Source organism: Lactuca saligna, chromosome 4, assembly GCF_052625555.1.
Source record: "Lactuca saligna cultivar CGN05327 chromosome 4, ASM5262555v1, whole genome shotgun sequence".
Lineage (NCBI taxonomy): Eukaryota > Viridiplantae > Streptophyta > Magnoliopsida > Asterales > Asteraceae > Lactuca > Lactuca saligna.
In genome coordinates, this window is record NC_136420.1 from 333,171,850 (window position 1) to 333,193,460 (window position 21,611).

At 35.1% G+C, this 21,611-nt stretch overlaps 1 protein-coding gene and 1 long non-coding RNA gene across 2 annotated transcripts; both read right to left on the reverse strand.

Moving 5' to 3' along the window:
• Window positions 1-14,073: 14,073 nt before the first annotated feature.
• On the reverse strand, window positions 14,074-15,718 carry LOC145044140 (uncharacterized). Its single transcript, XM_078992972.1, has 3 exons — window positions 15,552-15,718; window positions 14,587-14,857; window positions 14,074-14,509 (listed from the first exon to the last, which is right to left on the reverse strand). The coding sequence occupies exons 1-3, from the start codon at window positions 15,606-15,608 to the stop codon at window positions 14,325-14,327; spliced, it is 513 nt and encodes a 170-aa protein (XP_078849098.1). The 5' UTR covers window positions 15,609-15,718; the 3' UTR covers window positions 14,074-14,324.
• Window positions 15,719-18,242: 2,524 nt separating this feature from the next.
• Window positions 18,243-19,240, reverse strand: LOC145040124 (uncharacterized). The gene is made up of 3 exons (XR_013679863.1): window positions 19,047-19,240; window positions 18,540-18,943; window positions 18,243-18,448 (listed from the first exon to the last, which is right to left on the reverse strand). It is a non-coding gene; the product is annotated as an uncharacterized LOC145040124 (long non-coding RNA).
• Between the last annotated feature and the right edge of the window lie 2,371 nt (window positions 19,241-21,611).

Consider the following 21,611-nt stretch of genomic DNA (forward strand, 5'->3'; position numbering starts at 1 on the left):
ACGTGTGTATTCGATAATTCCAGGTGACATCAGATTAATTATGGGTTGTGAATTGTTATAAACACGCATTAATGAAAACGACTAGTTTACAACTATACAAACAATCCCTTAGGAGTCGTCCGTACTATTCACTGAATCCAACCACCCTTACTTCTCATAGCCCCGCAACCGAGGAGAAAAGAGGGTGTGAAGCCCCCGATATTTCCATAAGTCGTTCAAGGCTATCGTGAATGCGAAGGGCCCTTGGCCCGACTCGCATTTGTGAATTCTCGACTTTACTAGCCGTACCAAAGAACCCTTGCGGCCCAACAGCACAAAAGCCATTGAAAGTCCTTTTATACAGAATTAGGTCATATAAGACCCAACGACATGTAAGCGAGTTTCCTTCGGGCCTAAAGATCATGTCATTGGGCTAGCTAGGCCCAACAAGCACGATTTGAAACTTTCGGGCCCAAAGATGGTGTATCGACGTCTTGTGTATTCCCACGCATGTATTGACTTCCCAAAATTTTCCACGTGTGTATTGAAGTATCGTCGTGTTATTAATTTCAGATTCGTTGTTGATTCGAGACCGAATCAGTTCGTTTGATAACGATTTTGGTGTTGAAGGTGTATTATATTTCGCCGGTAGTCGTGGTACTAGTATTTTATCATAACAGATTTATTGTTTAAAAACACTAGAATTTTTCTTTTTGCAACCCCTTTCTTTTGGATAAATTACAATATTGGCCCTTTGTATAATAGAATTTCCATTTTAGTCCTTAAACCATTTTTCTTGACACTTTAGTATCAAAACTTGTTGAAAAGGTATTTTTCAGCTCAAATTTATTTGAAAAACAGTTTTAGTCCCTCAAAATGAAGTTTTCTCGGCTGAAACCTCATTTTTTGCAATTTTTACACTTTTGGCCCACAATAGAAATTTTTTGCATCTTTGGTCCTTTTTATATATGAAAAGCGTTTTTGACCCTTGAAATGGACTTGGAGCACTAGTAGTCCCCTGTTTTACAGAAAAGTACAGTTTCATCCCCTCAATTTTGAAAATCTCGCAATTTGGGCTTTATTAGGCCAAAAAGTTCATTTTTGGCCCATTATGCTTAAAATTTTACATTTTAATCCTTCAAAAGAGTATATTTCCATAAAATACTTTGTTGAAACTGTTTTGTCCCATCTCAACCATCAGAATTCATATTTTGTCATTTTGGGCCCTTTAATTTTATATTTTTAACATTTTGAGTCCAAAAATGGGTTTTTAGTCCAAAGAAATTCATATTAACCACTTGGTTATTTTTCTAGAAATGATTTGTATGTAATAATATCATTTATACTAATTTCATACAACCTAATGGAAATCTCGGTTTTAACGACTTTTTGACTAGATCCAACACCACAATCACATAAGAACATTAATATAAACATAGAAAGCACACAAACCATACATATACACATAGATCTACACATTTGATTGTATTCCCCCCCACCCCACAAAACTTATAAAACCGAAAAATAGGAGGTATGAAGCTCACCTTGAGTTGGCTTTCGGTTTTGAAGGATTTTGGAAGAAGTTTGATGTTGTTTTCGGCTCTAGCAACTTCTTGAGGAGGTTTTCGAACTTAGATGGTTCTAGGGAGTTAGACCATAAATTTACATGAGTTAAGATGAGATGTTTGATATAACAAGAAACCTAGATCATAGATTTAAGTATAAACTTACCTTAGATGATGATTCTTGTGGAAAATATCTTTGAAAAGCTCTTAAGTCTCGAAAATTTGATGAAGAAAGGTAAGGGTGTTCCTTGAGAGAGTTTGCTACACAAAAAGTGGATGAAGTGTGTGTGTTTGGGAGCTCTCGGCCGAGAATCAAGAAGAAGAAGAGAGAGAGAGAGTTGAGATGACTAACCTAGATGCATGTTGGTCCATGCATGGAGGTATGGGATGTATAAATGAGGTGGCAATCTCACAAGTCAACTCTTCTTCCCTTGGGTTTGGGCTTGGGCTAAGATTTGGAGAGGAAAAAGGAGATTTTTGGGCCTTATTGCCCCTAAGCCCATATTAGAGTTAGGTTGAATGATTGTTGGCCCTATAAAATATAAGTGTGATTTTTATACTTTAACAGGCTAGTTTAAGTTAATTATGGTCCATAATGGTTCATAATATTTAATTTATTCCATTCTAGGCCCAATATGGCCCAAAATATTGAAATAGATGGAAGTGGGTCCAATTAGAGCCTATTTAAGGATTCTAAGCCCAAGATAGTCAAATTGGAAGCTTATAGGTCCATTGGGCCCAATAAGGAAGTCCTAGTCCAAAATGGACCTAAACAAGAACTTCTAGGGTTTCCAATTACTTGTTCACTATTTTGTAATGCTTGTATGGTGTATTTGATTGAAATATTGCTGTCATAAAGTAAGCATCTTACATGCTCTTAAGTTTTTGATTCAAAATTTTTACTTAAGTGTTGTAGTTACAAGGCACAAAATTTCTAGTTGTGACATCATCCCCCCGTTAGAGGGAATTTCGTCCCGAAATTCTGTTTGAAAGCTAGATTTGAGAATGCTAGAATAGGTGAGGGTACTTTTTCTTCATTTGATCTTTGTGTTCCCACGTGAATTCTGGCCCACGCTTCGCGTTCCACCGTACTTTCACGATCGGGATGCGACTTTGCTTAGTACGCTTCACCTCCCTGTCCATGATTTCAACCGGTTCTTCAACGAACAGGAGATTCTCATTGATTTCAATCTCATCAAGAGGAATGACGAGTGTTTCATCCGATTGACACTTATTTAGATTAGAGACATGGAACACGGCTCCGCGAGTAGTTACAGTTTATATGCCACTGGACCTATTCGGGCGACGATTTCGAAAGGTCCAATGTATCACGGGTTCAGTTTTCCCTGTTTCCCGAAACGAATGACTCCTTTCCAAGGTGAGACTTTTAACAGTACTCGATCCCCGACCTAAAATTCTAAGGGCTTTCGTCGTTTGTCGGCGTAGCTCTTTTGTCAGTCGCGCGATGCTTGTAATCGAGCTCTGATTTGAACGATCTTTTCCGTGGTTTCACGAATGATCTCCGGTCCCGTTAGCTCCTTGTCTGATGCGAGTGTTTTTGCTAGCTGGGTGTCGCCCACCTCAGCGCAACATAACGGTGATCTACACTTACGTCCGTATAGTGCTTCGAAAGGAGCGACCTTGATGCTCGAGTGATAACTGTTGTTATACGAGAATTCGACTAAAGGTAAGTGGGTATCCCAAGACTTCCTAAAGTCTATCACACATGCGTGAAGCATGTCTTCGAGCGTTTGAATGGTTCGTTCACTTTGACCATCCATTTGTTGATGATAAGCGGTGATCATGTCGAGATGAGTTCCCAGTGCTTTCTGGAGTGATTGCCAAAAACGTGAAGTGAACCTACTGTCTCTATCCGAGATAATAGACACTGGTACTCCGTGAAGTCTCGCGATTTCTCGAATGTATAAACGTTTCAATCTCTCCATCTTGTAGGATTATTTTATTGGCAGGAAATGGGCAGATTTTGTCAGTCGGTCGACTATTACCCATATGGTGTCTAGTCCATCCGACGTCTTGGGTAGCTTGGTCACGAAATCCATAGAAATCCCTTCCCATTTCCACTAAGGGATTACCGGTTGATGTAATAACCCTGAGGGCTTCTGGTACTCCACCTTTACCTTGGCACAAGTAAGGCACTTACTAACATAGGTGGCAATTTCCGCCTTCATGTTAGGCCACCAATAGTGTTGTTTAATATCCAAATACATCTTGTCTGAGTCGGGATGGATGGAGTATCGCGTCTTGTGAGCTTCATTCATGACTACCTCCCAAAATCCTCCGAGTTTAGGGCCCAAATACGGTTCATGAAGTAGTATACTCCGTCCTCTTTTACCTCTAGATTCTTCTCCATTCCGTGTAATGCTTCGCTTGCTCTGTTTTCCGTCTTCATGGCCTCTAACTGGGCTACCCCAATCTGAGTGGTTAAGTCGGATTAGATGGTTATTGAGAGAGTTTTCGCACGACGATTAGAGTACTCCTTCCGGCTCAATGCATCAGCTACCACATTGGCTTTGCCCGGGTGGTTCTTGATTTCACACTCGTAATCGTTTAATAATTCGACCCATCGTCGTTGCCTCATGTTCAACTATTTCTGGTTCAAGATGTGCTGGAGACTTTTTTGGTCCGTGAAGATGGTGCACTTCGTACCATAAAGGTAATGCCTCCAAATCTTCAGAGCAAAGACTATTGCTCCTAATTCCAGATCATGGGTTGTGTAATTCACTTCGTGCGCCTTTAGTTGGCGGGATGCGTAAGCTATCACCCTTCCACACTGCATGAGAACGCAACCTAAGCCCTGATTTGACGCGTCACAGTAGAGGATCGAACATTTACCTCAAAATGAAGTCCCTAAGCTCTGAAATCCAAAGATTAGCACCCTCTTTAGTTTCCTCTTGCCTTAGCCACCTTCTTCTTGCAAAAACACCCACAAAAAGATCAAAAATGGCTTCCTCTCTCTCTCTCAGAACGTTCACACACTCTGGGGTTTCTCTCTATCAACTGGTAGCCGCAAATGAAGGCCATAAGGGCCTTTAAATAAGTCTCAAACCCTGGGGATTAGGGTTTCATTAAACAGTGTGAACTCTCCGAGTCCACAAATGTACTCGCTGAGTACGCCATTAAATCAGTCTGACCATCCGCGCTCCTACTCGGCGAGTCTGAGCGCCTACTCGCCAAGTCTCTCTCTAAAAACTCAATATTAAAGCATAAGTAAGATACCTGGGATTCCGGATGTTACATTTTTAGCCGAAACAATCTAAACGAGAATCGAAGATCTCGTTAATAGTAGTGAAACGATAAAAAGATAAGCGAAAATGGACATCGGATGAAGAAGTTATGAATTTATAACGGAGTTATCCTGTCCCGGCCTACTAAAAATAATATATAACTAATATATTTATAATATATTAGAAATAAAGTCAAAATTAGCCAACGAAGTCTAAATGAGAGTTGTAGATGAAAATCTCACCTACACGTTGATATAAAGAACGTCGAAAACGGAGTTCGTACGCGAAATGAATTTATGAAGTTCGGGGCGCGAAACCCCAAAACTGTCAGATACCACGACGTGGCAAGTAGTGTCACGAGGTGGAAAGTCTTCTGACACCTCCTAGAGTCCCCCAGACGCAACTTGCGATGACGCATGCAGTGACGCCTAAGCCCACGACGTGGAAAAAGGTGTCACGACGTGGCAAGGGCAAATTTTGCCCTATATATAGATTTGAAGGGTCAGCCGTTTAGGGTTGCTATTTTCTCTCTTCTCTCTCCTGCTCTACCTCAATTTACGTGCAAAGAAGTACCCCCGAAGCCCCGATATCATCCCGAGACCTGAAGCAAGTCCCGAAGCCCGAAGATCCCGAGAAGAAAAGAGTTTCCAAGCCGAAGCTCTGCCTGCGAGGAGCCCGGTGTGTGAAGATTTTCCAGATCTACCGAAGAATACTACTTTTACAAGTTGTAGTGTTGTCTAATCATCTTCCGATCAAGTGAGTGTATAGTTACTTTCTTCTGACACATAAATATAAAGTATTAGCTATGAAATACGTGCTATGTGTTATATATATTATTTTTCTATTTGAGATGGGCTTGGAATTGATGTTTTTATATGGGTGTTAAATGATTTAAACTGTATATGTATTTTATATCGACAAATGTGTTGGGTAGAACATGGGTAGATGAAATAACGGCGATTATGAGACGTAGTGCCTATTAAGTAAAGCCTTGGTGACGATGCGACTTCGTGCCTATTAAGTAAGCTTTGGTGATGATGCGACTTCGTGCCTATTTGATAAACCTTGGTGACGATGTGACTTCGTGCCTATTGAGTAAACCCTGGCCACTATGTGACTTAGTGCCTATTGATAAACCTTGGTGACAATGTGACTTCGTGCCTATTGTATAAACCTTGGTGACTATGGAGTTAGCGCCTGGTAACTATGGATTTAGTATCTGATAGATAAGCTGTGACAGCAATGGACTTCGTGCCAATTCCTTAGGTAAATCCTTAGGAATGAATGAATGAAGGATAGTGGATTCTTAGGATAAACCCTTGAGAAAATAAAGGAGATATGGGGATGGGTATTTGGGTTGATTGTTTGATAATTGAATATAATAAATGTATTATTGTGGGTTGAAAACCCTATATGCTCACCAGGCTCCCAAGCCTGACCCACTCAGATTTCTTTTCATTATAGTTAATGGCACAAGAGTATAAGTTGGTGGACCTGACGAGAGATTTTGGATTATAGATCAGTAGTTATAAATAATTGTTGTAAGGTCTATTTTATATTGTTTATGCTTTTGGTCAGTATCAGAACATGACATCCCGTGATTTTGTTATTTAATGAAAAAAGATTTCTTTAAGAAATGCTTTGATAAATTTTATTTTGGGAACAAATTCCGCAAATCTTTTAATCAAAGGATTACTCTGATTTTATAAAAACAATGCATAAAAAAATCGGTCTTTTCTGACTGTGAAATTGGGGATGTCACATCCCTTGTTGCTTTCTAATGGCTTCCTTCCATCTATAATGGATACCAAATACCAAAATGAGGTCAAAACATCACCAATTAAGATTAGGGTTTGAAAGGAACAAAGTGGTCAATGGACTCTGATGAGGGTAAAAGGTCTTGAGGGATAATGATGCTTAACTAGGGTGCAAACCCTAAAAATTAGGGTTTTTCTCCAACAGCGGCTACCACACCGTGGCACCTATTGCCACGTTGTGGTGGAACTCCACCACGCCGTGGCCACCCAGAAAACATTAAACTTTGAAATTTAGATTCATATCTGGAATGGGTGTTATAATTTACCCTTATATTTAATTTGATATTTAATAATAGTTAGATTGCTAATTTGAGAATAATCAAGAATTGAATGTGTAAATGGACACAATGCATTTTTTTAAAAGAATAATAGTTTAAATACATGAATTAATATGTAATGATACATAATTTCATGTTGTCACTGATAACATGACAATTGGATATCGGAGAGAATCGATTATTGGGAAGAAGATGAATGTGTTTGTATATGTTTAAAAAAAAGAATTTGGTTAGAAGTTAGCATCGTAAAAAGGAAGGTCTTATTGGTTAAAGTCACTCTTGTAATATCTCTCAATGACACATATCACAATATTATCCGTTTTATGCCACCCAACATGAGAACTTCGTAGTAGGTCACTCATCCTTTAATTGCTCTCGCACAGAGATGCTTAACTGAGAGTTCTTATCTGATCTGCTGCCCTCTTAACTTGAAAATGTGTTGTGTTAGGGCAGGTATCTACACCCTATAAGGTAATGGTTCGTTCTCCTTCCAAACTGATGTGGGATCAGGTGCAAGTAGCCACACATCGTCACCACCTTTACATGGTTTGATGTCACCTTCAAACGCATCGACCCGTGCCTTAGCTAGGATACCATTTGTAACATCCCTCAATGACACAAATCACAAAATTTTCCGTTTTGGGCCATCCTACACAAAAAAACTTCCTAAGAGATCACCCATCTTATAATTTCTCTTGCACGGGCACACTTAATTGCAACGCTCTTTGTGACAATAGTCAAATTCAGGTCAAGTCAAGTCAAACAAAGTCAATAAGTCAAACCGGACGACTCAATTAGCTCTTGCGTATTAGGGTTTACGTTGTGTATTTACTAAACAATCCGCTATTTTAATGAGAAAGCATCATTTGAATAATCCATGTGATTGAATTTTTCCTAAGCCTTAAATGCGGTAAACAATGAACCAAAGCGATAAAACACAAATGCACACTCATCGGTAGTGTGTAAGACATTAAAACACGGCTTAATGGGGTTTGCGGACCTTGCATTGCGAAGCCGGGCACTCAAAAAGGGCACAAACGAAACCTCTCTCAATCGTTTTCACTTTATCTCTTTCTATTTGAAATCTCTCCCAAATCTCTCTCAATGGTTCTCGTAACATTTTGAAGTCATTTGGGTCATTCCGACCTTTAACCGGGTCAAAAACCGCTTAAAACGGGGTTAGAACGAGTAAAATACCCTAAAAGACCCGAAAACCCTTTATAGGGTCGAAGCCTCTTAGGGTCGAACCCCTTGGACCAAAAGCAGCAAGAACCGAACCCTCTTGGTTAGACCCGAAGGCTGCTGAACCGAAAGCAAGAGGACCGAACACCTCAGCTGAACCAAAAGCCTTCACAGAACCGAAACCCCCTCTTAGGGACCGAACCTCGCAGACGGAACCCCCCTTTCGGCCCCGAACCTCGCATAAGCCCGAACCCGAAGTTCCTGTTCATCTCGGTCTATTTCGCTTCTGACGCTTTCGGACCGAACTGCTTCGCTTCTCGCTGGTTCGCCTCTTACTGTTTCGCTTCATTTCGCCTCTCGCCCAGCCTCAGGAGGACCGAACCTCGGCCCGAACCGAGAGGTCTCGCAGATTCAACCTTCCTTGCCGGTTTTCGATTCCGACTTCGTTTTGGCTTCGTTTTTCATCGTTTTAAAGCGGGATTTTCACACAAAACTTTATTTTATCAATTAAAGCCCCATAATTCATTAATTCCCACGTTTTTGGTGCAAATCTTATCCAAGAAATGAGTGGGTGAAGTACAAAGGTTGAGTGTTGACTTTACTTTACCTTATGACACAAGCAACCACTCCCATACCCACTCTATGACCAGCCACACCTCCCCACCTTACCTAGGTCACTTCAATGTCCTTTCCATTCATTTAACAGCCCTCCCCACGTCCTTAGGGCTGGAACACCCACCCTCTCTCCTCACTCCTTTCATTTGCTTTCATTTCACCAAAGATACAACACAACTTTTCTCTCAAACTTTTTCTCTCTATTTCAAGACTCCAAGGCTGATCTTCAAGCTTTATCCTCCTATTGGTAAGTATAATTCATCCTCCTTGTGATTATTGCACTTCATTCTACCCAAATCATTCATTGCTTACACAAACTCCATCACTTTGATGTTAGATTCTCGAAAATCTTCAAGACATCTTCAAGTGTTCTTGAGTTGATAAACTTCCATTTTTCAACAATCATCTACTGAAATCACATAAGGTGAGTTCATACCCTTATATTTTCATATTTTCTTATGTTTTAAGGGGGAGAATACAAGTCAAATCATCAAGAACACAACTAAATATTTCTAACAGCTTACATCAGAAAAGTTGGACTCCGTTCACGGACTGTTTTGGTCAACTAAAACATTTTTGTTTTCAAAACTGTACAAGGTTCAAGTAGTTCAAGTTCTTATATTTAAAATGACTATGTGCACGTCTCCATACGATTTTTCTACAATTTATGGTGATTTTTTCAAAACTGTTTATCATTTCAAGAACCAAACCGGACCAGTCTGTGTTTATGGACGTTTTCACTTAAGTTGGAGGTCACTAAAAATCATGGAAAATTTTATGAACAAACTAGACTCATTAGCCAAACTCCCAGAATTTACGGATTCTGATTTGGATCTTTTATTAATTTTTAATAAATTTTCTAATAACAGTGATCGAAGCTGTTACAAACAGAAAAATGCTAACATATTATTATCACCTTGTATCATGTTGAGCAAGGTGTATATCCTTGTGTGAATGTATGTTATTACAAAAGAATGATATTTTATCTTGGTATATGAACATGCAAAAGTTAATAAATGGATTTTATATAGATATACATATGAAATATAAAGGATAACACAATTGTTATAATCAAAGTACATCCATTTTATTCAAACAATTGAACGAACCACGTTGAATATAGATTACGTACGTTACCATTAATACCCTTGTTTTTGATAAACCATAATAGGTATGGTTTATGATACACTACATAACACACTCATACAAAGATTTTACATTTATACAATAAGGGATTTTCATTACATTACATGTAAATTCGTTAAGGACTTTGTGAGACATTCGCTTCACACTTACCATTAAGTCCTGTATTGTAACCAGAGTCTCCTGGAGGGAGAGCGTGATAGTTGTATATAGATCTATATTGGGTTCGACAAACCCACACCTTAACTGCATGCAACAGTTAGACCGGCAGGTCTGGGGTGACAAATGTCATAAACAGTTCCGACGCCTGAAGAACGTCGTTTCAGGTCAACTAGGTCATAGCATGGTTATAATAAACTCACAGAAAGTATTAACAAACATAAGAATTTACGGGAATTTCATTTAATTCAAACGCGTTTATGTCGATTTAAACACATATCATTTTCTATTAGTAAGAGAGGTTACTTATACATTTTGGTCTTCGGTTATAAGACTACATTACACAGATTTTAAGGAAAATATCGGAATTTTCTGAAACAAACGTGACATTTACAAGAGAAAGACTTTTATCAAGTTCGAAAACAAAAACTTATGAACTCACCAACCTTTGTGTTGACACTTTTTCAAACAACTTGTATTCTCAGAAAATCACTAAATAGGTACCAAAGTGCATTTTGAGGATGAGACGTTAAGGCGTCAACATATCATGTTTGTTAACATATTGTAATTGATTTGGAAACATGTAACTCATACAATGATGTAACTCTTTCAATTATATATATATATGTTGGTTGTGTTTGCTTAAATTATTATTGTAATTGTGGTTATGATACTATACATGAAGTCCTCCACCCCGGACGTTTCCGCCATCCTTGGTTTGGGGGTGTGACACTCTTATGAGATATGTTGCCCTCAAGGATTTAAGATGTGTTGTAACGGGGAAGGTATCCATACCCTTTATAAGGCAATGCTTTGTTCTTACTCGAAGCCGATGTGGGACCAGGTGCAAGTAGCCACCGACCATCAAACTGAAACACCCATCACTAAGGTAATTTAAAATATCATTTTTTTAAACTCTAAAACTTTTTGTTTAAGTTTGAAAAAATCGTACGATCCCTTAATCCAAAATAAGTTTAAAAATTCAAATTGTGAGTGTGTAACAATGAAAATATCATAACATAGTTTAATAAACCACACCTGGCGTACCTTTCTCAAAATTCCTTGTTATTTCTAGTCTCGCCACTATAGTCTTCAACCAATTCACATGTCAAAAAAAGTTAAGCAATGAAATTGTTGGATTAGTGTCTAAGCCCGTAACCATATTTGGTAAGTACTTGACCCGGTAGTGCATGGTCCTTTTGGGTTGCCTTCACCAAAGCAACTTGATTGGAGAAATTAAATAGAGAGAAAGGTTATTGTGATTTATTAATATGTTATAAGAATAATATATTAAAGGAAAATCATATTTGTTTAATTAATATTGGTCAATAATTAATTAGGAATTAATTTTGTGATCAAGTGTAATTAATTAAACTAGAGGGGCTGAATTGTAATTATAAGATAGTTGCAAGATAGGGCAATATTTATTCTTGTTAAAGGATGAACGAATTTAAGGATAAGGATATCCTTAAAATCATCCAAGGATAAGATGATAAGGGTTTTTTCAAGGCTTATCTTGTGGTTGCTTGGTGGGCAAGTAAATGGATAAGGATAAGGACTTAAACCCTAATCTAAACCCTATATAAAGACCCCTAGGCCTTGTGAATTCGTGTACATGCTCCTAAGAGGTCCCAAGGACGAATTCCAACTCCTCCCTCCTCTATCTTAAGCCTCTCCAATTGCTTGTGGTGTTTGTGAGCCATTAGAGGCACTACACTTGTGGTGCTTGCTTTCAAGACTTAGGATTTGAAGATTTAAGTTGTTATTGCAATATAACAACAAGAGGTATGTAAACCAACCTTTGTATGTTAATTTCGAAAATAGCAATGCACATTAGGGTTTTATTCTTGTGTTCATAATATTGTGTATCTAATAGTGAAAACATAGATCCAAACTAGGGTTGCATGTACACTTAGGATTGTTTGTATAAAACCCATCAGAAATGTCTAGTGAGAGGCTGATGTTGGTTCATTTTGAGTATAAAAAATAACAATCTACTTAGTTGAATCAAACTTCCGAAATCACGAAAAAAATATAGATCAAATTGGGGTTCTTATAACCCAAAATAATGATAAAAGGGGTAATATATAACCCATATCTCTCTAAATACAATCAAGGCTAAACATTAGTTACTGAAGAATAACAAATCATCTCAACTTCCAAAACAAGGTAATATTTGATTCAATATGCAATATAATGTAATCATGTGTCTATTCCCAACCTTTGTCCATCTCATAAATTTAAAATCACCAAAGTAGATGGTTAACTATCAAGCTTATGATATAATTTCCCCGATTTTGCTAGCTTATAGACTAGGCACTAGTGAACCATCACACTATCTCATACAAGGGATAACTAGCTTACATGTGAAACATGAAGATTATCTAGAAATCTACTCAAATACCGACTTAATGGCATCTCATAAACTCAAACTCACCAAAGTAGATGGTTAATCATCAAGCTTATGAGATAGTTTCCTCCATTTTGCTCATTTTTAGACTAGGCACACGTAAATCATCACACTATGGCATACAAGGGGTAACTAGCTAACATGTGAATTATGAAAATTATCTAGAAATCTACTCATTTTCAAATCAATACTAGCTCAACTAAGCAAGTTTCGAGGATGAAAGTAGTATCGAAGGGAAGTGAGTGGATGAGATTGTATGATATGAAATATAAATGAAAAAAAATAAAAACAATAAATAAATATTATATGGTGATCATTTGATAGGTTCCATATTACAAACAATTCAACCCAAAGTTTTCTTTTAATTTTGGTTTTGGACATGCCCAATATCTAAAATAGTATATAAAAAAAATAAAAAAAGAAGTTGTAAATACACAGTCATTTTCATGTTACAAATTCGAACCATAACTCTACTCGTTTAATTTTTATGCCGTACAAATCAATTTTATTAAATATATTGAAATATATGGCCCAACCATTTATTTGCATGTCGATATCATATCATATCAAAAATTACCGCCCCTTATTTTTAAGGGAAAATGACTATGGAGGGTAACTAAGTGTTGAGTTTGTTCTCATTTGGTATCTTTCTTTTTTTTGTACCAAATATACTATCGAACTTGTTGTTTGTGTTCACCATAGCTCTTTTGATCGGCTTTTGACCAGTTGTCACCTGTGATAACTAGTCAAAGGGTTATGGTAAACACAAACAACAAGTTTGATGGTATATTGGGTACAAAAAAATGAAAAGAGACCAAATGAGAACAAACTCAACTGTTGGTTACCCCCCGAGTCATTTTCCCCAAAAGTTAAATGAAATTAAAACTACAAAAGTATCAAAGACTGCAATCTTCTTATGTCATAACGTACATTAAGAGCGTTTCGGAGGGATAGCTTCGTCAAAACATGGTTTATGCTATGCTTACTGTGGTTAGCTGTCAAGAACTCTTTACAAAAAGATATGACTGTGTATATCTTTATCAGCATAAATGTTTACCTCAAGGTATATTATAGTGATGTGTCTGCAAAAGCTACATGATCTTGTACATATTGATGTTGTATTTTATCCCATGAATTCGATCTTAAAGCCAAGTAAACTAAAAAATCACAATACTTATGATTCCACTTGTTTGTAAACTTGTCTAGAATCCATGATACGATAAATTATTTGATTGAAAATATAAATATAGTCATGAAATGCATCTGCTCAATCAAGATTCTCTTAATAAATATTTAAGTGTATTACAAAGTTGTAGATATATGAATAATATTCTTTCGTAGGATTACATTTTGAAGAAAAACAAAAATAAATCTCATAATCATAAAATCATTAATATGAGCACAAAATAATATGAGATTTTATGTAAATGAGTAAAAAAATAATGAGGACAACCAACTGTGAATTTGTTTTCATTTGATCTGTTTTTTTACTCAATATACTATATATATATTCATCATAACCCTTTAACCGACGATCAAAAGTTAGTTAAAAATGTTATGATTAAACAAAAAAACATGTTCAATATATGATATATTGGATAAACAAATGACCAAATAAAAATGAACTCAAACGAGAATCATTTCCCCTATTTTTAAATACCTAAAAAACTAAAACAAAAGTTTTGCGAGGGTCCTTTAGTATTTAACTATATATATCCTCTCAATGGATTTTACATTTTATATCTCAAAAGACATGACAATTATCGATGCAAGCTAGAAACAAACCTCACTACTATTACGAAAGTCAACATTGACCCAATTCACCATTAACAGCCCATAGAAACCCTAATCCTCTTAAACACTTCGACTTACAACACACTCATTTTATTCCTACAAACTTCAACCTTCATCACAACACAATCGCAGTAATTTCAAGGGCACTTTGGTTTGCCGCCGTGAGTTTTCATATTGGTGTAGCAGGTGCCGCAAACCTCCTTGTTGCCGGACTGTCCCGGCGGAACACATTTGCACCGATCACAGCATGTCACACAAGCTCTCAAGCACACATTCTGCCTTGAATGATTCTTGCACCTCACCAAACATGGTGGGTAACATTCTGCAAAAGTAAAATTACAGATTGAAATTAGAATCAAATGAAGAAATACAGTGTCTAAAAAGGCCAAAAGACAGTACCTTTGGTGTTTCTTGGTGGGGTTGGTGGGGCGGCGGTGGGTGGCTTGGCGACCGGTGGGGCGGTGGTGGGTGGCTTAGCAACTGGTGGTGTTGGGGTTGGTGGTTTAACAATCGGTGGTGTAGGGGTGGTGGGTGGTTTTGCAACTGGTGGTGTAGCCGTGGGGGGTTTAGCAACTGGTGGTGCAGGGGTGGGGGGTTTAGTCACCGGTGGAGGAGGCGACGGTGACGGTAGTGGTGAGCTTTTGGGGGCAGGGGAGGTGGCGAATGCAGCCTGTAGAAAGTAGAAACCATTTTTTTTAAATCGACTATTATTTGCGTGGATAAAAGTAATAAAATACTATAAAGTTATAAAATATCTATTTTTTTTATTATTTAGTACATATTTGAAATGGGTTTGTAGTTAAAGTCACATGTGATTGTGACTACTCGTATCATCTAAAATGGAATAATACATTATTACATTTGTTTCTTTTTTACCTCTCAAAGTGAACATATAAAGATCTTTTCAACATATGTGTTTCTTTTTTGTACTATTAAGATGTAGAAGAATGAAAACCAATTTGGTATATATAATCCTAGGTTAAATTTCTATAAAGTTCAGTTTTTTGGGGGGTCAAATGACTAAATTAGCCCTGAAAGCATGATGAATATAGAACAAAACAACACAATGAAAGTTCAAGAACCAAGATATCTTAAATTTGCTAAATCTTGTTTTTATTCTTTTTCTGGTCATTCTCTTATCTTTACTTCCAAGATCTATAAGAATCCAAAAATGGGTACAACCAATGATAAAATATGATCTGAAAACCAAAAAATAAATCATATTTCAACAACATGACAAACATTTCCAAATAGATCTAAGCTTACCACTTGTTCATTGGATGAAATCTATCGAAAAGGAAACAAAAAGAATAATGAGAAAGTTATAAATAAGAATCTAAATCGAAAGTGGAAAAGAAGCTTACAGAAGTAGAAACCAGAAGAAATGAAGCAAGAAGGAAGAGATGAAGTTTCATTGCCATGTTGATTGTTGAACCTCAAAGACTGAACCTTGAGTGTTTGGGGGGGATGTACTTGATGGTTATGGAGGGTGTGGACTGCAGATGGTATAAATAGAAAGAAAAAATTATCTGGATGAAAGTAAATTAATTTTAAATATATCTTCCTAAATATGGTGATTTCAAGAGAAACTCATAAAAAAATGGGGCACGTATTCATTTAACAAAATGATCGATTATATAAATTATTTAACGTGGTTATCAATTTCTCAGTGACTCAAATGTGATATTATGGACCCCACTAAATTATTTACCGTAGTCTTGTCTCTGACATTAACTTAAATTCAATAGGGAAAACACTCATATTTAAGGATTGATGCACGTTTTGTAACGTATATGCATATGTAGATAAGGCTGAAGTTATATTTTTAATAACGATTTACTATGTAGATATTTGTGTGTATTTTATCTTTAGATATTTCAAATGGACTGATGACTTTATCATTTATGCACCAATTTTAGTTTGTTTAATTTAGCAATGTAAATCCATGGGTTTACACTAAAATGAGGGTGTGGCTGGATTTTTGGTGATTTTAGTATCACATGACAATTTAGTGTAATCGTACTATATATATATATATATATATATATATATATATATATATATATATATATATATATATATATATATATATATATATATATATATTGAGTTACAAATGAGACTTAGATCGTAATCTAATACAGCTCAAGTGGTATGAACTGAATTTTGTACGACTCATATATAAAATCAAAATATCAATAAAAAGTAGTAAATTTTACACGATTCATTAAGATATCCAAAAACCATTTTAATTATCAAAAGTAACCATATTTTTTTTCTTGGTTACTACAATTTGTACAAGTTGTATACTATTGCATAACAATTACCCAGTGAGCAACAAATACTAATACGTGGAACATATCTCATTTAGATTATTCCAAATAAATAGTCGAACATACACGTGCCAAATATTCGTGTTTTGTATCATAGTTAGACCATGGGCCCCTAACTAAACATATTGCCATTTGAAGGAAATTTCGGTCCGATTACTTTTTATTTCATAACGTCAAATGGATACAAGTAAATAGTTAAATAAAACTAAATACATGAAAACTCATCTAAAATTTATAATTTTTAAAGTATAATACTTATAACTTCTAGGTCTTTCCTTTTTACCACATTCGAATGGGATCTCAATGTTGTTATTATTGCACTTATATGTTTAAAATTTAAAGTTTTAAAAATAATTATTTAACATTTTTATATGTTTAAATTTTAAAGTTTTAAAAATAATTATTTAACATTATATATTAAAAAGATTATACGACTATGAGCATGTTAACAGATTTGTTAGATCGTCTATTTTCTCACCTATCTCACAATACAGTTATGATCTTGTTATAATCATTGGAGGATATATATTAATAATATTGGAATGAAAATTATTTTAAAGAAAATAGAGTACATTGTATGTAAAAATGATTGTGTTTTGTGTCAACCTTTACCTTAACAAATGTCTTCTCAATTATCTTAGGATCCTTATAAGTTATTTTTTCAAGTTAATAGCTAAAAGGGTGACAGAGTTTGGTTTTTAACTATATTTAAGTAATCATATTTTTTTCGTATACGTTTGATTAATAAATATTCTGACATATTCATAATAAGATAATATCGCTACTAATTACAAATAATATTATTTTATTTTGAACAGGTCAAACGTCTATAAAAAAAACAAGGTTACATAACAATGGACACAAACTAATGTTTTTTACTCTTTTAGTCATCACCGTTATGATTTATAATCAAACAAATGATTCCTTTATATATCCAAAATAAAAGTTGATTTTTGTTGTAACATAAATTTTAAGATGATACATTTGTTTTTTTAGAACAAAAGACATATTTTCAGAATCTTATTTCTAAACTATATATTTTTTCACCACGGTAAACTCTCAACTAAAAAAAAAAAAGAAAAAAAAGTTTTGAAACACCTTATACGGCTAGATCAAATGTTTTTTTGGTTAATACAATACATTTTAAAATTAAAAATACACTCAAAACAATATTTCTTTCACATATATATTGTAGAGAAAATATTGCTTGCATCTATACTACTTGAGAGTTGGTAGAGTTACTAGACTGAGCACGCAGTAGTTTGGGAGTGGGTAGAAAAACCAGCTGGAGTTGTGGTGTAATTCAATTGAAATTGAAACATGCCAGCTTTCTTTTCCTTGGGAGACAAAGCCAAAGACCATTATTATTTAAAATAATGCTCTTGGAAACTGTGCATGAGGTAAATCTCACTCATTCATGACCCCCACTCAAGATCTATGTTTTTAGATGCCTTCAAGGAACTTTGTCCTAAATCTATAATAATAATAATAACACCAAATATAATATATTTTTTCACATGTTTAATTATTATATTTTTGCAATATATGTTACGATTTTTATCTTATGTTTTGCATTTGATAAAACTAAAATATATTTATTAAAGACAAAATTGTAAAAATAGTCTCTTTGGTATGTATTTTTTTGAAATTTTAGTTCAAACAACGATTTTTTTTATATTAGTGGTCATTTTAAGTTAGTTTCGTTGCGTTTTTTGTTCCTTAGAAAACTGAAAAACTAAAATGCCCTTGTGATACATTTTTTTTTTTTTATGTTTTTTGCTATTTAATTTAGAATTTTATTAATAAAAATTATGAAGCCCACCTCTCTCTCTCACTCTCTCTCTCTCTCTCTCATACACACAAAACACATCGGTCAACAAAAAACTCATCACCGTCTGCATCTTCTTCCAACTCACCTGCAACTCAAGCTACACAAACACATAGTGAAAGTTAAAACACACCATAAAATCACTAATGCAAACCACATAATTGCAGTTTTGTAAATATACAATTACAAACCTCATATAGAAAATCAATAATGAACTCACAAAAAACCATGCCACCCCTTTTGTCACCGTTCCATCTCCTTCCTTGATTCTCTGATTACAACTTCAATTCATCATCATAAAACCACCTTATAAACACTTGATACATAACCATCATCAGCAAACCTTACCTGCGCTAAAAATAAAAGAAACAAATAGAAGGAGAACACCAAATACATAGAGGCGCACACAAAGTGGTGAGAGACGAACCATATACTTTAATTTTTGGTATCTGCAACTTGAATCAACGAGAAAAGTGAGAGGGTCTGCGATTCAACAAATCAGAAAATGAAATCCAACATCAGAGCCCCAGAAGCAGTAAATAGAGAAAAAGAACCAGCAAATCGGAACCCAATTTCAATCCAGAAAATCAGATAGCTTCAAAAAACCCAAGCGAAGAGAGAAAGATGTGTGAAGAAGAAGCAGGAAGAGGCGGTACCCATTTCGATCCAGCAAAATCAGATGGCTTAAGAAAACTCACCGAAATCCATGATGCTTTCGAGTTTCGTTTCAGCTACTATTCGCCTCCATCGTCTATTTGTTCACCAACAATGGTTTGAATAAAGACATGAACCCTAGATTTCTTTTTTCCTTTTCTTTTTTCTTTGTTATCTTCATAAAGCAATTGCAGCAATGAGGTATTGGTATATGCCACAATTTATGGCAGTCAAATATGTGGAGGTTCTGGATTGATATTTCAATTTGGATGTTTGTTTCATGAGGAAGAAGATAAACAGGAGAGAGAGAGAGAGAGAGAGAGAGAGAGAGAGAGAGAGAGAGAGAGAGATAGAGAGAGAGAGATGGGGGGTTGACATGTGGACCTAATTTTATATTTAATAATAATAATTTTAAAAGTGAAAGAAAAATAAAAATTAAATTCATTAAGGGTATAATAGTCTTTTTAGTTTGGACGGCGACCAAAAATATAAGGAAACTAGCTCAAAATGACCACCACCCAAAAAAAATCGAGGTTTGGACTAAAATCCCCAAAAAAATGCATACCACAGGGACCATTTTTGCAATTTTGTCTTGATAAATTATATAACATTATACGTAATTCCTAAAATATTATTTAACTTTTTAAAATGACATCTAACTTAGCAGTATGCTTTATGAAGTTGTATAATACAAATTTTAATACATAAATTGTTGTGTATGGAAAAAATATATTGTGTACGAATCAATTCCCTATAGCATATATGTAGTTCCATATGTATATATATATATATATATATATATATATATATATATATATATAGAGAGAGAGAGAGAGAGAGAGAGAGAGTCAAGATCAAATAAGAAGGAAAATTTTGGTAGAAAGGTGAGAAGTTTTTTTTTCTACATATTGTTTTAGCGAACAAACAAAATGAATCATCACATGAATCATTTGTAAAATGATTCACAAGAAAAAATTCTCAAAAAAGCATGTTGATGATTCATTTATACAATAATTTTGTTGTTATTCACTAAAATTATCACAAAAATGAATATTTTCTTAATTTACTTAAAAATGAATCATGAAGATGTTTTTTTTGAATTTTTTTCTTGTGAATCATCTTACAAATGAATCATCTAGTGATTCATTTATTTTGTTCGTCAAAAAAATATGTACAAAATAAACTTTTTACCTTCCTACAAAAAAATATTTCTTATCGGATCTATATCCTATATAGATATATAATATCTGGTAGGTAATAAGGAGACATGTTATGTAACATCCCAAAATCGAGACCCAATTTTTTTGTTTTAAAGTATATTACTTGTAAAAATAGTTAATGGAAAACAACATTGAAATCCTTTCCAACATAAACTCACAAATCACAAGTCGCAAAACCATATTAGCAAATAGTATAATATCATAATACAATCACAGGTTTCTCAAATGCAGAATATCATGTGTGATGCGCTACTACTCCGCCGACTCATTCTCCTTAAATGAAGAGGTACCTGAAACCATTGGCGAATGTACATATTGTTGGATTAGTGTCTAAGTCCATAACTATTTTGGTATGTACTTGACCCGATGGTGCATGGTCCTTTTGGGTTGCCTTCACCAAAGCAACTTGATTGGAGAAATGAATAAAGAGAGAGAGGATAATATGTTATAAGAATAATATATTAAAGGAGAAATCATATTTGTTTAATTAATATTGGTCAATAATTAATTAAGAATTAGTTTTGTGATCAAATGTAATTAATTAAACTAGAGGGGCTGATTTGTAATTATGTGATAGTTACAAAATAAGGCAAGGATTATCTTATTTATACGGTGGACGAATTTAAGGTTGGAAAGCCTTAGAATTCGAGTATGATAAGGATTCAAGGATTATCTTATTGGTTGCTTAATGGATAATCAACTAGATAAGGATAATGACTGAAACCCTATCTCTACACCTATATAAACACCCCTAGGGCCATGAATTCGTGTATCCCTTCCCAAGAGGTCCTAGATACGAATTCTAACCTCTCACCTCTCTCTTTATACCTTCTCCATTTTCTTATGGTGTTTGTAAGCCATTAGAGGAGTGACACTTGTGACTCTAAGCATTCCAAAGTCAATCCAAGGTGGAGTTGTGATTGTTATTGCTATATAACAATCAAGGTATGTTCTTAAACCTAATTATATGTTCATGTCGATTTCCATATGTTAGAATTAGGGTTTATAGTCTTGGATTCAAAGCATGTACAATAGAGAAACCTAGATCCAAGCATTAGGGTTTGTATGAGCACATAGGATGTCTTATGACCAAAACCCATCAGTGGTATCAGAGCCTAGCTTGGTTTCAATTGTATTGATGCTTGTATATCTAAAAAATTAGATTTTTTGAAGTTTGGGAGGATGGACTCGCCGAGTCCATGCAGACTCAATGAGTCCAATGCCTGACTCGACGAGTCGAATCGTCAGATGGAGGTTTTCTCGGATTTTCTTGTTGTATTTGCTTATGGATAGTTTCCTTATCATGTTAGATCATTATTAATCCGATTATATGATATATTTGACTATATTTGTGATCTAAATAAAGATAATTATCAATTAACAAGATAA

Bases quoted from the DNA above. Each gene is read 5' to 3' on its own strand.
- LOC145044140 (XM_078992972.1), bottom strand. From the start codon at position 15,608: ATGGCAATGAAACTTCATCTCTTCCTTCTTGCTTCATTTCTTCTGGTT. The intron at 14,858-15,551 runs GTAAGCTTCTTT...TACTTTCTACAG, and splicing joins TTCTTCTGGTTTCTACTTCT to GCTGCATTCGCCACCTCCCC. The intron at 14,510-14,586 runs GTACTGTCTTTT...TTACTTTTGCAG, and splicing joins CCCACCAAGAAACACCAAAG to AATGTTACCCACCATGTTTG.